Source organism: Podarcis bocagei, assembly GCF_964188305.1.
Source record: "Podarcis bocagei genome assembly, chromosome: 4".
Taxonomy (NCBI): domain Eukaryota; kingdom Metazoa; phylum Chordata; class Lepidosauria; order Squamata; family Lacertidae; genus Podarcis; species Podarcis bocagei.
In genome coordinates, this window is record NC_138128.1 from 68,565,871 (window position 1) to 68,580,993 (window position 15,123).

The following is a 15,123-nucleotide window of genomic DNA, read 5'->3' on the forward strand; positions in this document are numbered from 1 at the left end:
AATCATCTTAAACAAAACAGTCTGTTGAAGGAAGAAATAATATATTTTTTGAACTGCATTGAACATTGTGTGTGTGTGTGTGTGTGTGTGTGTGTGTGTGTGTGTGTGTGTGTTCACACAACCCCAAGCATAGGTATATACATACAAAAGGAAAGTAACAAAATAAAAGGTGAACAATACAATTCTATGCTCCTCTACTGAGCAGTCCAGATCTGCCAGTCTCACTTAACCTTTCCTTGTGTGAATAGATCCAGCATAATTCAGTGCTTATAGTATCAGAGCTAGAGAACTGGGGACATCTAGGTTCAAATTCTCATGAAGGTCACTGGGGGTTGTTGTGATGATCAGATGAGGAGAAAGGAGGACTGCACACTGTACCTGAGGAAGGGTGAGATAAGTATTTGAGAAAGGAAGGAAGGAAGGAAGGAAGGAAGGAAGGAAGGAAGGAAGGAAGGAAGGAAGGAAGGAGGAAAGACTTTCAGCCACCTAATATTTAAACCCTCCCCCAAATGCTTTAGAATATCACCTCATCACCACATATTCCCCATATCAGATCAACCTTCTGACGTGAAAGAAGGGTAGTTCACCAAGCCCTAGATTTTTCTACTGATTCAAACCTCTGTTTGACAAGAAACAATCATGGGGGAAAGAAGCACAGAAGCAAGCATCAGGACTCTCTTCCCCTCCCCTCCCCTCCTTTGGTTTCTAGCAACTGTATTCAGAAGCATACTGCCTCAGGCATGCAAAGGTTCCCATGTTCAGTCCCCATTACCGGAAGTATCAGGTGATTTGGGGGACTTTGGCCTGAGAATCTGGAGAACCACAGCCAGCCTGAGTAGTAAACATTGGGCAAGGTGGGTAAACAGCCTCACCTGGTTTGCAGCATATCTCTGTGTGTAGGACATTAGAGTCAACTCATAACACTAGTGCGCTGAGAACTACGCTGGTTGCTAATATGCTCCCGGGCCAAATTTAAAGTTTAGCGGTAGTGTATAAAGCCCTAAACACCAGGATGTTTGAGAGATCAGTTTACTCCCTCTATACCTGTCTGCTCACTATATGGGCACACCTCATGGCTCCATGGGCACCTGAGGTTTGTTTCATGGTTATTCAGATCAGGTCCTTAAGCAGGCCTGTCCACTGAAGTTAGACAAGTACCAACATCATACACATTTCATCAGATGCTAGAAACTAGAATCATAGAATCATAGAGTTGGAAGAGACCACAAGGGCCATCGAGTCCAACCCCCTGCCAAGCAGGAAACACCATCAGAGCACTCCTGACATATGGTTGTCAACTATTTCTACAGGCCTTCCCAAAAGGTTCTGTCGACTCAATGTCAGATATCAGATTTCTTTTGGGAAACTGTTTTTAATCTGCCTTATTTGTTGTGTTTTTATTATTGCACACCACTAATTTTTAACTATGATTTTTTCCAAACAGATGAATCAATAGAGAGTACATTGCAAAATGACCTGACCTAGTGTAAAGAAGATTCATACAAGGAACCTGTTTCTTCTTTTCTTTTACTATCAAGAGCTCCTTTATCCCTGGTTTCCTTTCTCCTTGCCATTTAATATGTTTCATTCAACTGATCCCACTTCCTACAGTCTCCCTTTCCTTGCTCATAAATGGTCCTTAATTCCCACACATACTACTGCTTATGAGGGGTTTTCCTGCCAGATCAAGGACATGGGTCTCTTTTTTCTCCTTCCTAGCTCATTGCCCCATTCAGCTTCATCTTGGGTACTACCACTCTTATAAGGAATACAGGATGCTGCCTTACAGCACGTCAATCTGTTGGTCCATCTCACTCAGTATTGTCTACAGCAAAAGTGGGTGAACCTGTGGCCCTCTAATTGCTATTGAACTCCAGCTCCCATCATCTCTAGCATGGCCAATGGGTAGGGATGGTGGGATTTACAGTCCAGTTAATCTGGAGGGCACAGTGTTGGCTACCCAACAGTTCTCCAGGGTTTTAGACAGGACTCTTTCCCAACCCTACTTGGAGTTGCCATTTATTGAACTTGGGACCTTTTCCATGCACAATATGTACTCTTAACACTGAGCTACAGCCCTTCCCCCTGCATCTGGGATCCTTAGCAAGGTGAGGCATACCTTGAACCCCCCACCATGTGTTTTCTGCGTTCCTCTTTACAGAACCCGCCTGCCCTTTGCTTTCATCCAGTTGCACCAACCTAGAGCCTACACACAAGTCATCACTGTCATTGACCCAGCAGATGACTCTTGCTGGGCATTGTCCCACTACTCTACCACTTCCAAGTCAATATTGGGTATTCAGGTCAATTCCTTCACTCTCTATAGAGAGTTTGTTGGTTCTCATTTCTTAATTTATAAGCGCTCAACGTGGTTATCTCCCAGCTCTCATGGTACATGGGAGTGTCTTCTGGCTTCTGCACATTGGAGTCCTTAATTTATCACTTGTCCATATTAGGATGGAGCACTACCATCTTTGTTTGAATGTTGTAGCATCAGGATGGCGGTTTTTCTTTCTAAGTCATAATGGGAGAGGTGTTGCTACGTCTGAATGATAATACAGTTTTGTTTTTAGTTTGTTTCAGGGGGAAATAGCCATCTCTGTTTCTTTGTAATTAAATTGCCAGTGGGACAGTTATGACCAAGGCTTCCGTTTATGCTCCAGTTGTGGTGGTCTGTTGCAAACCTTCTATCCATGACTTAATTAGCTTCGCTTTTTAGAACTCTCAGAGAGCTCCAGCATCTTGTACTCTGTGTGAGTGCAGTCTAAAAGCAAGAGCACAACTCTGCCCCCAACACCCACACTCTAGAGTTGTTATTAAATCATACCTGCTTTGGGAAGGAAGGAGATATATATATATATTATTTTAGAAACAATGTCAAATCATCTTCCCTGTTCAAATTCAAACCAACAGACGCAGAATTCCCAAAACTGAAACTCTCACCTTGATTGAACTTGACTCACCTCACTGTCCTTAGTAGAAATCTTCACAATGCCAGGCATATAACTGTGCATTGTTATGCAATATTTCTGTTAATCTGATCTAGGCAATGGGTGAAAGACAACACTTAACGTGAACATTTTTTGTCTTTCATTCGAAACTTGAATGTTACGTTGACGTTCAGTTCACAAAGGCTTTTATTTGCTCAGACTAGATGCTAATAGGCCCTCAAACACGACCATACATGTACATTTTCACCTGCCAAATGGCTTCTTAATAATGAAACATCACAGTAATGTAGATCCATGGGGAGGATATTGCATATTTTGTGTATATCTATCTGTTCCAATTAAAGGAGAAAGTTGGTGCAAGTGCATTGGTAATTTGAATAATCATATAAACTTACCGTACTTTAAAAGATAAACCTAGTAGAGAATTGGTTAGTTTGGCACAGACTTTTAAGGGAAGTGTCTGCTTTATATCCTTTTTTTGCCACATTAACCATTTAACTGGTGTTTCACCTTGAGATTTAAGCCATGTTTCCAGTGACTATTCAGTCACGGTTATTAATGAGATAGCTAACGAAAGGTGAAGGGCCCCATGGGGAGGGTGCTTCATTCAGAAGTCTGAGCACACAGGGGAACTCTATAAGATCCAGATTGTGCCTGTTCACAGATGATCAGCTATCCCATGTGAATGTAAAATGGTATTAATTTCAGCTTAGCCTTCACCTGAAACGTCTGGCACATGGAATACTGTCACTCAATAGTTCACAAGAGCCACAACTAAGGAAGTAGGACTTCTTAACACAACTTGTAGAAGGGGTCACAAACGTGGCACCCATGAGGTCTTTCCCTAGCACCCACAAGTCTTCTGAGACACACACACAACTCACTGCTCATGAAGTGGTGAGGGTGATTACATTTTTCTCTGTTGAAAAATACATGGAGCAAAAGCTGGAAGTGCCACATTCTTTCCCACTTCCTCTTTCCTATCTTAAGTGTTTTTCAAAGGTCAGATTAACTCCACAAGATCCGACTTTGACATAGATCTCTTGGAAAAGTGAAGTGTGTTTGTGTGCATGCCCCCTTATCTCTCTCCGTCTCTCAGTGAGGTTGATCCAGAGGAGGGGGAGATAAGTGGCCAGAGGGTTAAAGTGTGCCCAAAGGTCTGAAAAGGTTAGTCATCCCTTACTTGTAGAATTGAATGTAGTTGGACTACTTTGGTATGTTTTGTATTTTGAAGTGCTGCGCTTGGTGAGGGAAATCAGATACACAGATATAGGCTGGTGGGGAGGGATAATAATAATAATAATAATAATAATAATAATAATAATAATAATTTATTATCTATTCCCCACCCATCTGGCTGAGTTTCCCCAGCCACTCTGGGTGGCTTCCAATCAAGTGTTAAAAACAATACAGCATTAAATATTAAAAACTTCCCTAAACAGGGCTGCCTTCAGATGTCTTTTAAAAAGAAGATAGCTGCTTATTTCCTTCACATCTGAAGGGAGGGTGTTCCACAGGGCGGGCGCCACTACCGAGAAGGCCCTCTGTATGGTTCCCTGTAACCTCACTTCTCGCAATGAGGGAACCGCCAGAAGGCCCTCAGTGCTGGATCTCAGCGTCCGGGCTGAACAATGGGGGTGGAGACGCTCTTTCAGGTATACAGGACCGAGGTAAAATTAAATCCATGGGTATAGTGGCTTAGCTGTAGTGAAAAGACCTCAGGATTGTGGGCAATCATGAGTTGATCGTAAGTCAGTAGTGTAACATGGCTGCTATAAAGGAAAATGCAGTTTTAGGCTACATTAATAGAGACATGGTTTCCGAGTAGCAATAAGTGATAGTCCCATTTTATCCTGCAGTCGTCACACCTCATCTAGAGTACTGAGCCCAGTTCTGGGCACCACATATTAAGGAATATATAGCCAAATTGGGGCAAATTAAGAGGAGAGCAAGGAACCTGGTGGGCGTTTGAAACAAAGTCCTATGAACTAGGTTAAAGGAATATTGAGGGGGGATATGATGGAAGCCTACAAAAACCTGGATGGCTGCCCCGTGCAAGATGGCAAAGACTTGTCCTCAGCTGCCTCAGAGGGCATGCCTAGACCTCATGGGCTTAATTTACAGGAGGGTAGATTTGACTGAAGTTTTTTTTTGGGGGGGGGGACTATTGATGGTAAGAGTGATTTTACTTTGGAACCAGTTATTTATGGTGGCACCAGGTTGTAACTTCACAGGGTGTCTCTAAGCAGGAGTGGGTAGCCACCACAGAGCCCTTGTCTATGTCCCACTTTGGGAGAATGTTCAGTTCTGATGAGGAGCAGGACAACAGCCACAGCAACTAGGATGGTGGAATGCTTCAGTCTATGAGGTTCGGGGAGCCTCCTCTCTGATGGCCTTCTGCTGACTTGTGAAGACATCCTTTTATTTTATCAATCTTTTAATTTTCCACATTGAGGTGTTTTTATCAAAGGACTGTTTTATCTGCCATGCCTGTGTCTCTTATATATATTTCTTCTTGTTGCTGTATTTTCTTACTGTGATTTTAATTATTGCAGGGTGCCTTGAATAGCTCATATATACAGGCAACAATCAGTTCCGGACTCCCATGCGTATCGGTGGGGCCCACGTCAGCCTACCCCGTTCCGTCGCCTTTTTGGTGACATTTTGGTGAAGTTTTTGGGTCACTTCCAGGTTCGGCACAATATGCGTGTACATTGTTGAGCACATATTGGATACTCCTAAAGCGGTTGCTGTCTGTATTAAAAAAGTGAGGCATAAATCTTCATATCAGGGGTGGGGAACCTCAGATCTGGGGGCCAGGTGCAGTCTTCCAGGCCTTCCTATCTGACCTTCTGGACTCTCCTCTTGCCACACAACCTCTCCCTAGGTCATGCTCCTCATCTACCCTGCTTTAGCCCCTCTTTTGATGTTGAAATGTGTTCTGAAGCTCTGATGATGGCATTTGCTTGCCTGGATGGAGGATAGATAGAGGTATGTGTAGAAACCAGGTAACATACGGTACAAAGCTAACATTAATGTTTGTTGCCCCACTCACTTTTGCCTCTGGCCCTGGCCACCCTTGGCATTTGGTTCCACCCACCCTTGAATGAGTGCCCCTTTGGTTGTAGCTCTTGGGCTAAAACCAGTTCACCACCCCTAAAGGTAAAGGGACCCCTGACCGTTAGGTCCAGTTGTGGCCAACTCTGGGGTTGCGGCCTCATCTCGCTTTATTGGCCAAGGGAGCCGGCGTACAGCTTCCGGGTCATGTGGCCAGCATGACTAAGCCGCTTCTGGCGAACCAGAGCAGCACACGGAAACGCCGTTTACCTTCCCGCCGGAGCAGTACCTATTTATCTACTTGCACTTTGACGTGCTTTCGAACTGCTACGTTGGCAGGAGCAGGAACCGAGCAACGGGAGCTCACCCCGTCACGGGGATTCGAACCGCTGACCTTCTGATCGGCAAGTCCTAGGCTCTGTGGTTTAACCCACAGCGCCACCCGCGTCCCTTCACCACCCCTGCATTATAATAAAACATAGGGCCCAGGACCTCAGGCCTCCTGGCTTCTCCTAGCTGTTCTCCTATCTGCACCCCCCCCAAAAAAAAAGACACACACAAAGCTACATACCTACACCCTCTCTTATTGCTTTTGCCTGGCTAAAATGTGTTATTGAACTGCAATAATGGATGGAGGATATACAGATGTCTGTATGGAAACCTTCTGACGTTTGCATAGCTGGAATGTATCCTGCTGTGCAAATATACGAATCACAGCCCTTGCTTCACCAGCTTTCACAACAGGCCTTGCCCATCATTGCCATGTAGCTCCTGGAAGGTTTCTCAGGAGGGAATACTGCCCTCAGACTGGGGGTAGGAACGGAGGTTTCCTCACCTCTATAATAAAATTAATAACTGTTGGTGATGCTTTAGCTGCAGATTTCTTGCATTCAGCTGAATGAAATGGGGGTGGGGAGGGCGGACTGGGTTGTGTCGCCTCCCACTTCATTGGTGTATATAAAGTGTTTTAAAGAGTCATTAAACTTCAATGCCCGTGGGGTGAACGAGGCACCGATGAAAGGGTGAGTCAAGTAGTTAGGGCGGAGGCTGTGAATACAGTTGAAGTGCATGACAGCTATGGATTAGCAGCCCTTCCTATTGCCCTGTGGGGCTTGCGGCTCTGGAGTTTGCTTCAGAACCACTGCTGGGTGACGCGAAGCAGTGACAACTGTGACTACCTGCAGATGGCACTGGTGATTTCTGCAATTTCAAGGAAGCATCACCTTCATTTAGAACATACAGTCGTTCCTTGGTTGTCAAACGCCCTTGGTACTTGTCCATTTTGGCTCCCGAACGCCACAAGCCCGCAAGTGAGTGTTCTGGTTTGCGAACGTTCTTTGGAAGCCAAACGTCCGACGGGGCTTCCACGGCTTCCAATTGGCTGCAGGAGCTTCCTGCAGCCAATCAGAAGCCGCGCCTTGGTTTCCGAACATTTTGGAAGTCGAATGGACTTCTGGAACGGATTCCATTTGCCTTCTGAGGTACCACTGTATTTGTCTTTGCCTTACACAATGATCTGGTGGATCCTTTCCCCCCTGATGCTCCTTCATTTTTCCTAATGACTTTTTAAAATATAATATCACATACCATTGCATTCTTTTTCAGGCCAGAGCACTGTAATTTTCCTTTTCACAGGGGACGTGTGAAAATGTTGCCTGCCCAATGAATAGCACTCTTCAGAATACTGGCCATATTTTGGAGGACCTTAAGAGAATAATGGACTTATAAAACTTTGGGAGCCACCATTAAGAACATGGGAAGTCAGATCATTGCTGCATCAGGCTCAGGACTGTCTACACTGATTAGTGGTGCCTCTCTGTGGTTTCACACAGGGTATCTCCCAACCCTAGCTAGAGATTGAACCTGTGACCTTCTGCATGCAAAGCAGGTACCCCACCACTGAGCCTAAAGCCCCTCTGTACTGAACATGAACAAGAATATCTATTATCAGGAAATACCATTCTGATTTTGTGGAATTTTCTCTCAATGTGCGGGTGGATGGCTCTGTTGAAATTGCTAGAAATGTAGACTTTTGCTTTCTACCATGCTTTAGCAAGGTAGTAACCAGTTAATGGTTTCTTACTAGGTTAGAGACTAGTTAGTCTCCTCTGTTCTTATCTGAAATTGTTTATTTGTCAAGAAATCTGCATATATATATATATATATTTGCTTTCGTAGATTTTCACGGGTACAGGAATGCAGGTTTTGGTGTCTTCGGGTGTCTTCCCGTGTAAGAGTTGGGGTGTCTAGGCGACGTTTCGACGAGGTCTCACTCGTCATCTTCAGGCTGGTGCTTTCGGCTTCTTGTTACTGGAACAGAGCAGGATCTCAGTGTTTGAGTTCCTATAAATACTGTTGAGGGGGTGTGGTGTATAGCCTCCAACGTTCTGGGCAGAGAGGAAGTTCCCAGGTTAGTGTGCCTTTTCTTCTTTTGTTCATTAATTACTTGAGGGATATCTTGAGTGATTTCTTGAGTGATATTCTGAGTACCACTTAGGAGGGTCATTAGGTGTGGATTAGTTGCTAAAGCTTTCGTGTCTTGACCTCTTGAGCTTGTGAAGAGTTTTTCTGAGAAGATGGCTGTACTGCAAATAGTTGTGCTCTGGCTTGGCTTCGTGTATAGGGGCGAGCTGTGGTTTTGTGCCCTGTGCCAGCCAGATCTGTGTAGGGATTGCAGGGGGGTGCAGTATCCGGAGGTGCCACTATGGTTTGGCTACTGGATGGTGTCTGTAATTTATCTGTGGAGAGGGTCTGGGTTTGGGTCTGGTGTGGTTGATTGGAGATGGCGTTCTGTGTGCCTCTGGTTCTGGTGTCGGTTTTTGTGGGGAGGGCTAATTTCCAGATGTCTGGCAGGCGGGACGTGTCGTCACGCTTGTTCATGTTGTGAGGGTGTTTCTCTATCTCGATGGCTTCCATGATTATTCTCTTGTGGTGATGTTCCATGTTAAAGAGCAATTTGGAATCTGCAAAATTAATTTCGTGTCCTGTTTCTTTCATGTGTTGGTAAAGAGAGGAAGTTTTTTCTTCTTTTTTGACGGCATTCTTGTGTTCTGCGATACGTGCATTTATTCGTCTGTTTGTTTGTCCAATGTACGTGGCTGGGCAGACTTTGCAGGGTATTTCATAGACCCCTTGGTTTTCTAGCTGGATTTTATCTTTGGGGTTTCTGAGGATATTGGCTATTTTTTGGTTGGTGCAAAAGGCTGTTTTGATATTGTGTTTATGGAGGATTTTGCTAATTTTATCTGTAGTGCCCTTGATATAAGGAAGGAGGGCCATGCCATTGTTTTCTTCTGTGTCTTGGTTTTTGGGGGGTGTTTCTTTTTGGATTAGCTTCGTAACCCTGTTTTGCTGGTATCCGTTGGCGATTAACACATTTGAGAGATTCTGTAACTCAGTTGTCAAGTGGTCTTTGTCAGCCAGGCGTTTGGTTCTGGAGATGAGAGTCTTGGCTACGGAGTTTATTTGTGCAGGGTGGTGGTGTGATTGTGCATGTAAGTAGCGGTTGGTGTGTGTTTTTTTCCGGTAGATAGTGTGTCCTAGGGAGCCATCAGGTTTTTTGTAGATTAGGACGTCAAGGAAGGGAAGTTGGTTGTTGGCTTCTATTTCCATAGTGAATTGTATTTTGGGGTGTAGGCTGTTGAGATGTGTGAGGAAGCTATCTAGTTTTTCCTTCCCGTGTGGCCAAATTACAAAGGTGTCGTCAACATATCTGAGCCAAAGTTTGGGTTTGTGTTCTGACTTGTCTAAAGCATTGGTTTCAAAGTGTTCCATGTACAGATTTGCGATGACCGGAGAGAGGGGTGATCCCATAGGTGCTCCTTCTATCTGTTTGTATCTTTGTCCATTGTGGATGAAGTACGTGTTGGTTAGGCAGTGGTTGGTCAGGTCCAGGATGTATTCGGGGGGATTGTATTTGTTTTGAATGGCTGTCAAGGCTTCATTAATGGGCACTTGTGTGAAGAGAGATACAACATCGAAGCTCACAAGTAGGTCATCGGGATGTAGGTTTTGCTTCTTTATTGTTTCTATGAACTGGAAGGAGTTTGTAACGTGTGAAGCAATAGATTCTGCATAGGGCTGAAGTTGCTTAGCGAGAAATTTAGCGAGATTTTGTAGAGGTGAGCCTATGGAGCTGACTATTGGTCTGAGTGGTGTTCCTTCTTTGTGTATCTTGGGGAGACCGTAGAGTTTGGGGCATCTGGATGATTTTTCTCTGGGGATGATTCTTAGCTGGATTTCTTCACTGATAGGAGAGGCTTTTATTTTGGATTTGGTGGTTTTTTCCAGATAGGTGGTGGGATCTGTTTTTATAGGTTGGTAGGTAGGGTCTTGGAGTAGATTTGATAGTTTTGCTTGGTAGTCCGATGTGTTCATCACAACAGTGGCATTACCTTTGTCTGCTGGGAGAATGATTATGTTGTTGTCTTTCCTCAGGTTGGTGAGTGCTTTCCGTTCTTCTTTGTGTAAATTGCTTCTGGGTGGTTTGCTGGAGCAGAGGATGTTGGTGACTTCAAGTCTGATTTTATTGGCTTCATCTGGGTTGATTTTGGTTAGGCTAGCTTCGACTCCGCATATGATGTTTTCCGTGGGGATGCGTCTCGGGGCGACTGCAAAGTTGAAACCTTTGGAGAGTACTTTGGTTTCAGTTGAGGTGAGGATCCTGTCTGATATGTTATGTACTGTTTGTTTCATGGGTTGTTGTGGAGGGTGGCTGGGCTTCTGGCGTTTCTCTAGTTTGTGGAGTTTGTTGGTGTGTGTGTCTGTCTTGTGAGAGGACTCAGTTTCAGCTCTCCAAACGGCTAGTTGTTTGCATTTGTCCCAGAGTGCAGGGTGGATTTTGTTACAGAGTTTGAGGTGAAGAGTGAGCAGATCTTTGTTGGTTTGGTTTAGTAGGTATCTTTTCTTATGTAGTTCGTTTCTGATTAGGGATAGTTCAGTTCGTTTCAGGATCCTTTCGGTAGCTGGGGTTTTAGAGTGGAATTTAAGTTGGAAGCATGTGGGAATTAAGTTGTTGTCTCGGCAGTTGCGTAGGAACAAGAGATCACATAAGATGGTGGCTCTTCGGATTTCTAGTTTCTCGTAGGTTCTTGTCAGCTGGAAGGTTTCCTCCCCGTAGAGGTGAGATATTTGCTTTCGTAGATTTTCACGGGTACAGGAATGCAGGTTTTGGTGTCTTCGGGTGTCTTCCCGTGTAAGAGTTGGGGTGTCTAGGCGACTTAATGAAGCCTTGACAGCCATTCAAAACAAATACAATCCCCCCGAATACATCCTGGACCTGACCAACCACTGCCTAACCAACACGTACTTCATCCACAATGGACAAAGATACAAACAGATAGAAGGAGCACCTATGGGATCACCCCTCTCTCCGGTCATCGCAAATCTGTACATGGAACACTTTGAAACCAATGCTTTAGACAAGTCAGAACACAAACCCAAACTTTGGCTCAGATATGTTGACGACACCTTTGTAATTTGGCCACACGGGAAGGAAAAACTAGATAGCTTCCTCACACATCTCAACAGCCTACACCCCAAAATACAATTCACTATGGAAATAGAAGCCAACAACCAACTTCCCTTCCTTGACGTCCTAATCTACAAAAAACCTGATGGCTCCCTAGGACACACTATCTACCGGAAAAAAACACACACCAACCGCTACTTACATGCACAATCACACCACCACCCTGCACAAATAAACTCCGTAGCCAAGACTCTCATCTCCAGAACCAAACGCCTGGCTGACAAAGACCACTTGACAACTGAGTTACAGAATCTCTCAAATGTGTTAATCGCCAACGGATACCAGCAAAACAGGGTTACGAAGCTAATCCAAAAAGAAACACCCCCCAAAAACCAAGACACAGAAGAAAACAATGGCATGGCCCTCCTTCCTTATATCAAGGGCACTACAGATAAAATTAGCAAAATCCTCCATAAACACAATATCAAAACAGCCTTTTGCACCAACCAAAAAATAGCCAATATCCTCAGAAACCCCAAAGATAAAATCCAGCTAGAAAACCAAGGGGTCTATGAAATACCCTGCAAAGTCTGCCCAGCCACGTACATTGGACAAACAAACAGACGAATAAATGCACGTATCGCAGAACACAAGAATGCCGTCAAAAAAGAAGAAAAAACTTCCTCTCTTTACCAACACATGAAAGAAACAGGACACGAAATTAATTTTGCAGATTCCAAATTGCTCTTTAACATGGAACATCACCACAAGAGAATAATCATGGAAGCCATCGAGATAGAGAAACACCCTCACAACATGAACAAGCGTGACGACACGTCCCGCCTGCCAGACATCTGGAAATTAGCCCTCCCCACAAAAACCGACACCAGAACCAGAGGCACACAGAACGCCATCTCCAATCAACCACACCAGACCCAAACCCAGACCCTCTCCACAGATAAATTACAGACACCATCCAGTAGCCAAACCATAGTGGCACCTCCGGATACTGCACCCCCCTGCAATCCCTACACAGATCTGGCTGGCACAGGGCACAAAACCACAGCTCGCCCCTATACACGAAGCCAAGCCAGAGCACAACTATTTGCAGTACAGCCATCTTCTCAGAAAAACTCTTCACAAGCTCAAGAGGTCAAGACACGAAAGCTTTAGCAACTAATCCACACCTAATGACCCTCCTAAGTGGTACTCAGAATATCACTCAAGAAATCACTCAAGATATCCCTCAAGTAATTAATGAACAAAAGAAGAAAAGGCACACTAACCTGGGAACTTCCTCTCTGCCCAGAACGTTGGAGGCTATACACCACACCCCCTCAACAGTATTTATAGGAACTCAAACACTGAGATCCTGCTCTGTTCCAGTAACAAGAAGCCGAAAGCACCAGCCTGAAGATGACGAGTGAGACCTCGTCGAAACGTCGCCTAGACACCCCAACTCTTACACGGGAAGACACCCGAAGACACCAAAACCTGCATATATATATATATATATATATATATATATATATATATATATAGCATGTTTCTGTGGGGGGGGGTGTTAGTTTTATGGTACCAACTGCTTTGAGGGTCCTTAGCAGGCGTGAAAGTGGAATAAATAAATGAATGAATGTCTCCATGTGTGTTTAGTCCAGGGAAATTACTCTGGAGCCATGTTGAAATGAAACAGCACTTTTAATCTCTAATCGTGAATGCACTGGTTCTTGTCCACGACTCACAATCTTATCTATACTCACAGCAGCATAGACATATATATTTTTGTACTCATGAATTCCCAGATCTAGAGGTCACCAAGAACTGAGTCTGCATTGTCAAGAATGTTGCTGATTAGTAATGAAAAGATTATTTGGTGCTTAAGATTGATATTTTCTGGAGTCCTTGTTCTAAATTCCAAACATGCAGATGGACACATGTGGCTGCATGACTTTTTAGTAATTTTTTGCATGCAAAGGAAATCTACCTACGCGGGTAATTCTACTGAGTACAATATTACGTATGTATTGTTATTTATTATGGAAGCTTGAAAGTATTCTCCTTGACTACTTTTAAGGAGAAAGAGACTAAAATAAGACTCACATTCTTGAATTTATGTCTGCATTATAATAAGAGGACAAGGTCAGCAGCCCAGACCACCACAGCGGCCCACCACAGCAGGGGGATACAGTGGTACCTCGGGTTACAGACTCCCCTAACCCAGAAATAGTACTATTTCTGGAGTCTGTATCCTGAAGCGTCTGTAACCTGAGGTACCACTGTACTTCCACCAGCAAATCTGAAAGTAGTTCTTAGGGCATGAATAATGATGTAGGCTCCTCACGGTTAACACACGGTGTTGTAGTGGTCAGAGTAGGACTGGAAAAACCCAGGTTCGAAAGCCCACTCAGCCGTTGGGCAACCTTGGGCCAGGCACTATCGCGCATCCTAACCTACCCCACAGGATTGTTGTGAGGATATAATAGAGAACCACATATGCCGCCTTGAGGTCCTTGAAGGGAAGGTGGGGTAGAAATGTAATAGCAATAATAACAAAGATTTGAAAGTACACTCAGGGACACGGCCTCTTGGGATTTCCTTTGAGTTTTATTCCTTGGGAGGAAATGGATTCCTATTTGCCTAATAACATTTTTGGAACGGGTTTCTGAATGGACTACCACGTCTCTGTTCTTGAGTGGGCTTTTAGAATTTACTGTAAGTTATGAAATGTCCCAAATTAAATGTATTAATATGTGATACGATACCCTTTGTGAGATGTAATTCTTCTTCCTCTTCTCCTTGTTATAGCCATTAGCTAGTAATCCGATTACATATATTTTGTGGATGATACGATTTTATCTTGCAGGACTTTCCTCTTAGCCATAATGTGTTCTCGAGATTCTGTTGTGGCAAAGCTCTCCACACACACCCTTTTTTTTGGGGGGGGGGATTCTGCAAGTGGCTTATATCGCCTCCCCACCCTTTGCTCTGTTTCGCCTCCGCTCACATCTACCTGTCCCCTTCCCTTTCCATTTTACGCACAAGGATATATCCCGTGTTTCATAAAACGTGGCTTCTTAAGTATCCTTAAAATTGTCTGATGACCCTCTGTGTGACAGTAACAAAGACCCAGGACTACATTCGTGTTCTGTCATTTGAAACTATGTAGTGGCGCATGGCTTCTGCCGCCCGCAACCCCCCTCCCTTTTATTTCTAGGCACATATGAGTGCTGTTTTAGGAAAAGTCTAAGCGGCTTAACTATAGCATTATTTGCAGGTTTAATGCTCTGAGAGAAAAGTAATTGTCTAATTCCTTTATTTGTCTTTTTTTTTTCTCCACAGTAATTAACAAAAGTCAAAGGCAGCAACTGGAATCTGTGAGCTACTCCTCTCGTTACGCTCTGGGCCTTTTTTATGAAGCCGGCACACAGATTGATGTCCCTTGGGCAGTACGGTACATCTCCGATAATCCCTGCATACGCTTCATCTCCATTGATAATAAGAAGCGCAATATAGGTCAGTGCTCCCATTATTCCCTTTAAGCACAGTAACAAAGGAGGGTGTAGATCATGAAGGGCGGGGGGAGAAGCGACTTAATTGAGTGTTGCTATTCTGAACAGAGCAAGTATTTAACTCCATGCCGTAGGG

At 44.2% G+C, this 15,123-nt stretch overlaps 1 protein-coding gene across 2 annotated transcripts in view; it reads left to right on the forward strand.

Annotated features, from left to right (window-relative positions):
• RNLS (renalase, FAD dependent amine oxidase) overlaps nucleotides 1-15,123 on the forward strand; it is a 100,849-nt gene that overhangs the window by 56,774 nt on the left and 28,952 nt on the right. For both annotated transcript variants that reach the window (XM_081189789.1, XM_081189790.1), the window contains exon 5: nucleotides 14,818-14,991. In XM_081189789.1, the coding sequence (XP_081045915.1) occupies nucleotides 14,818-14,991 (174 nt within the window). The remainder of the gene's footprint in view (nucleotides 1-14,817; nucleotides 14,992-15,123) is intronic.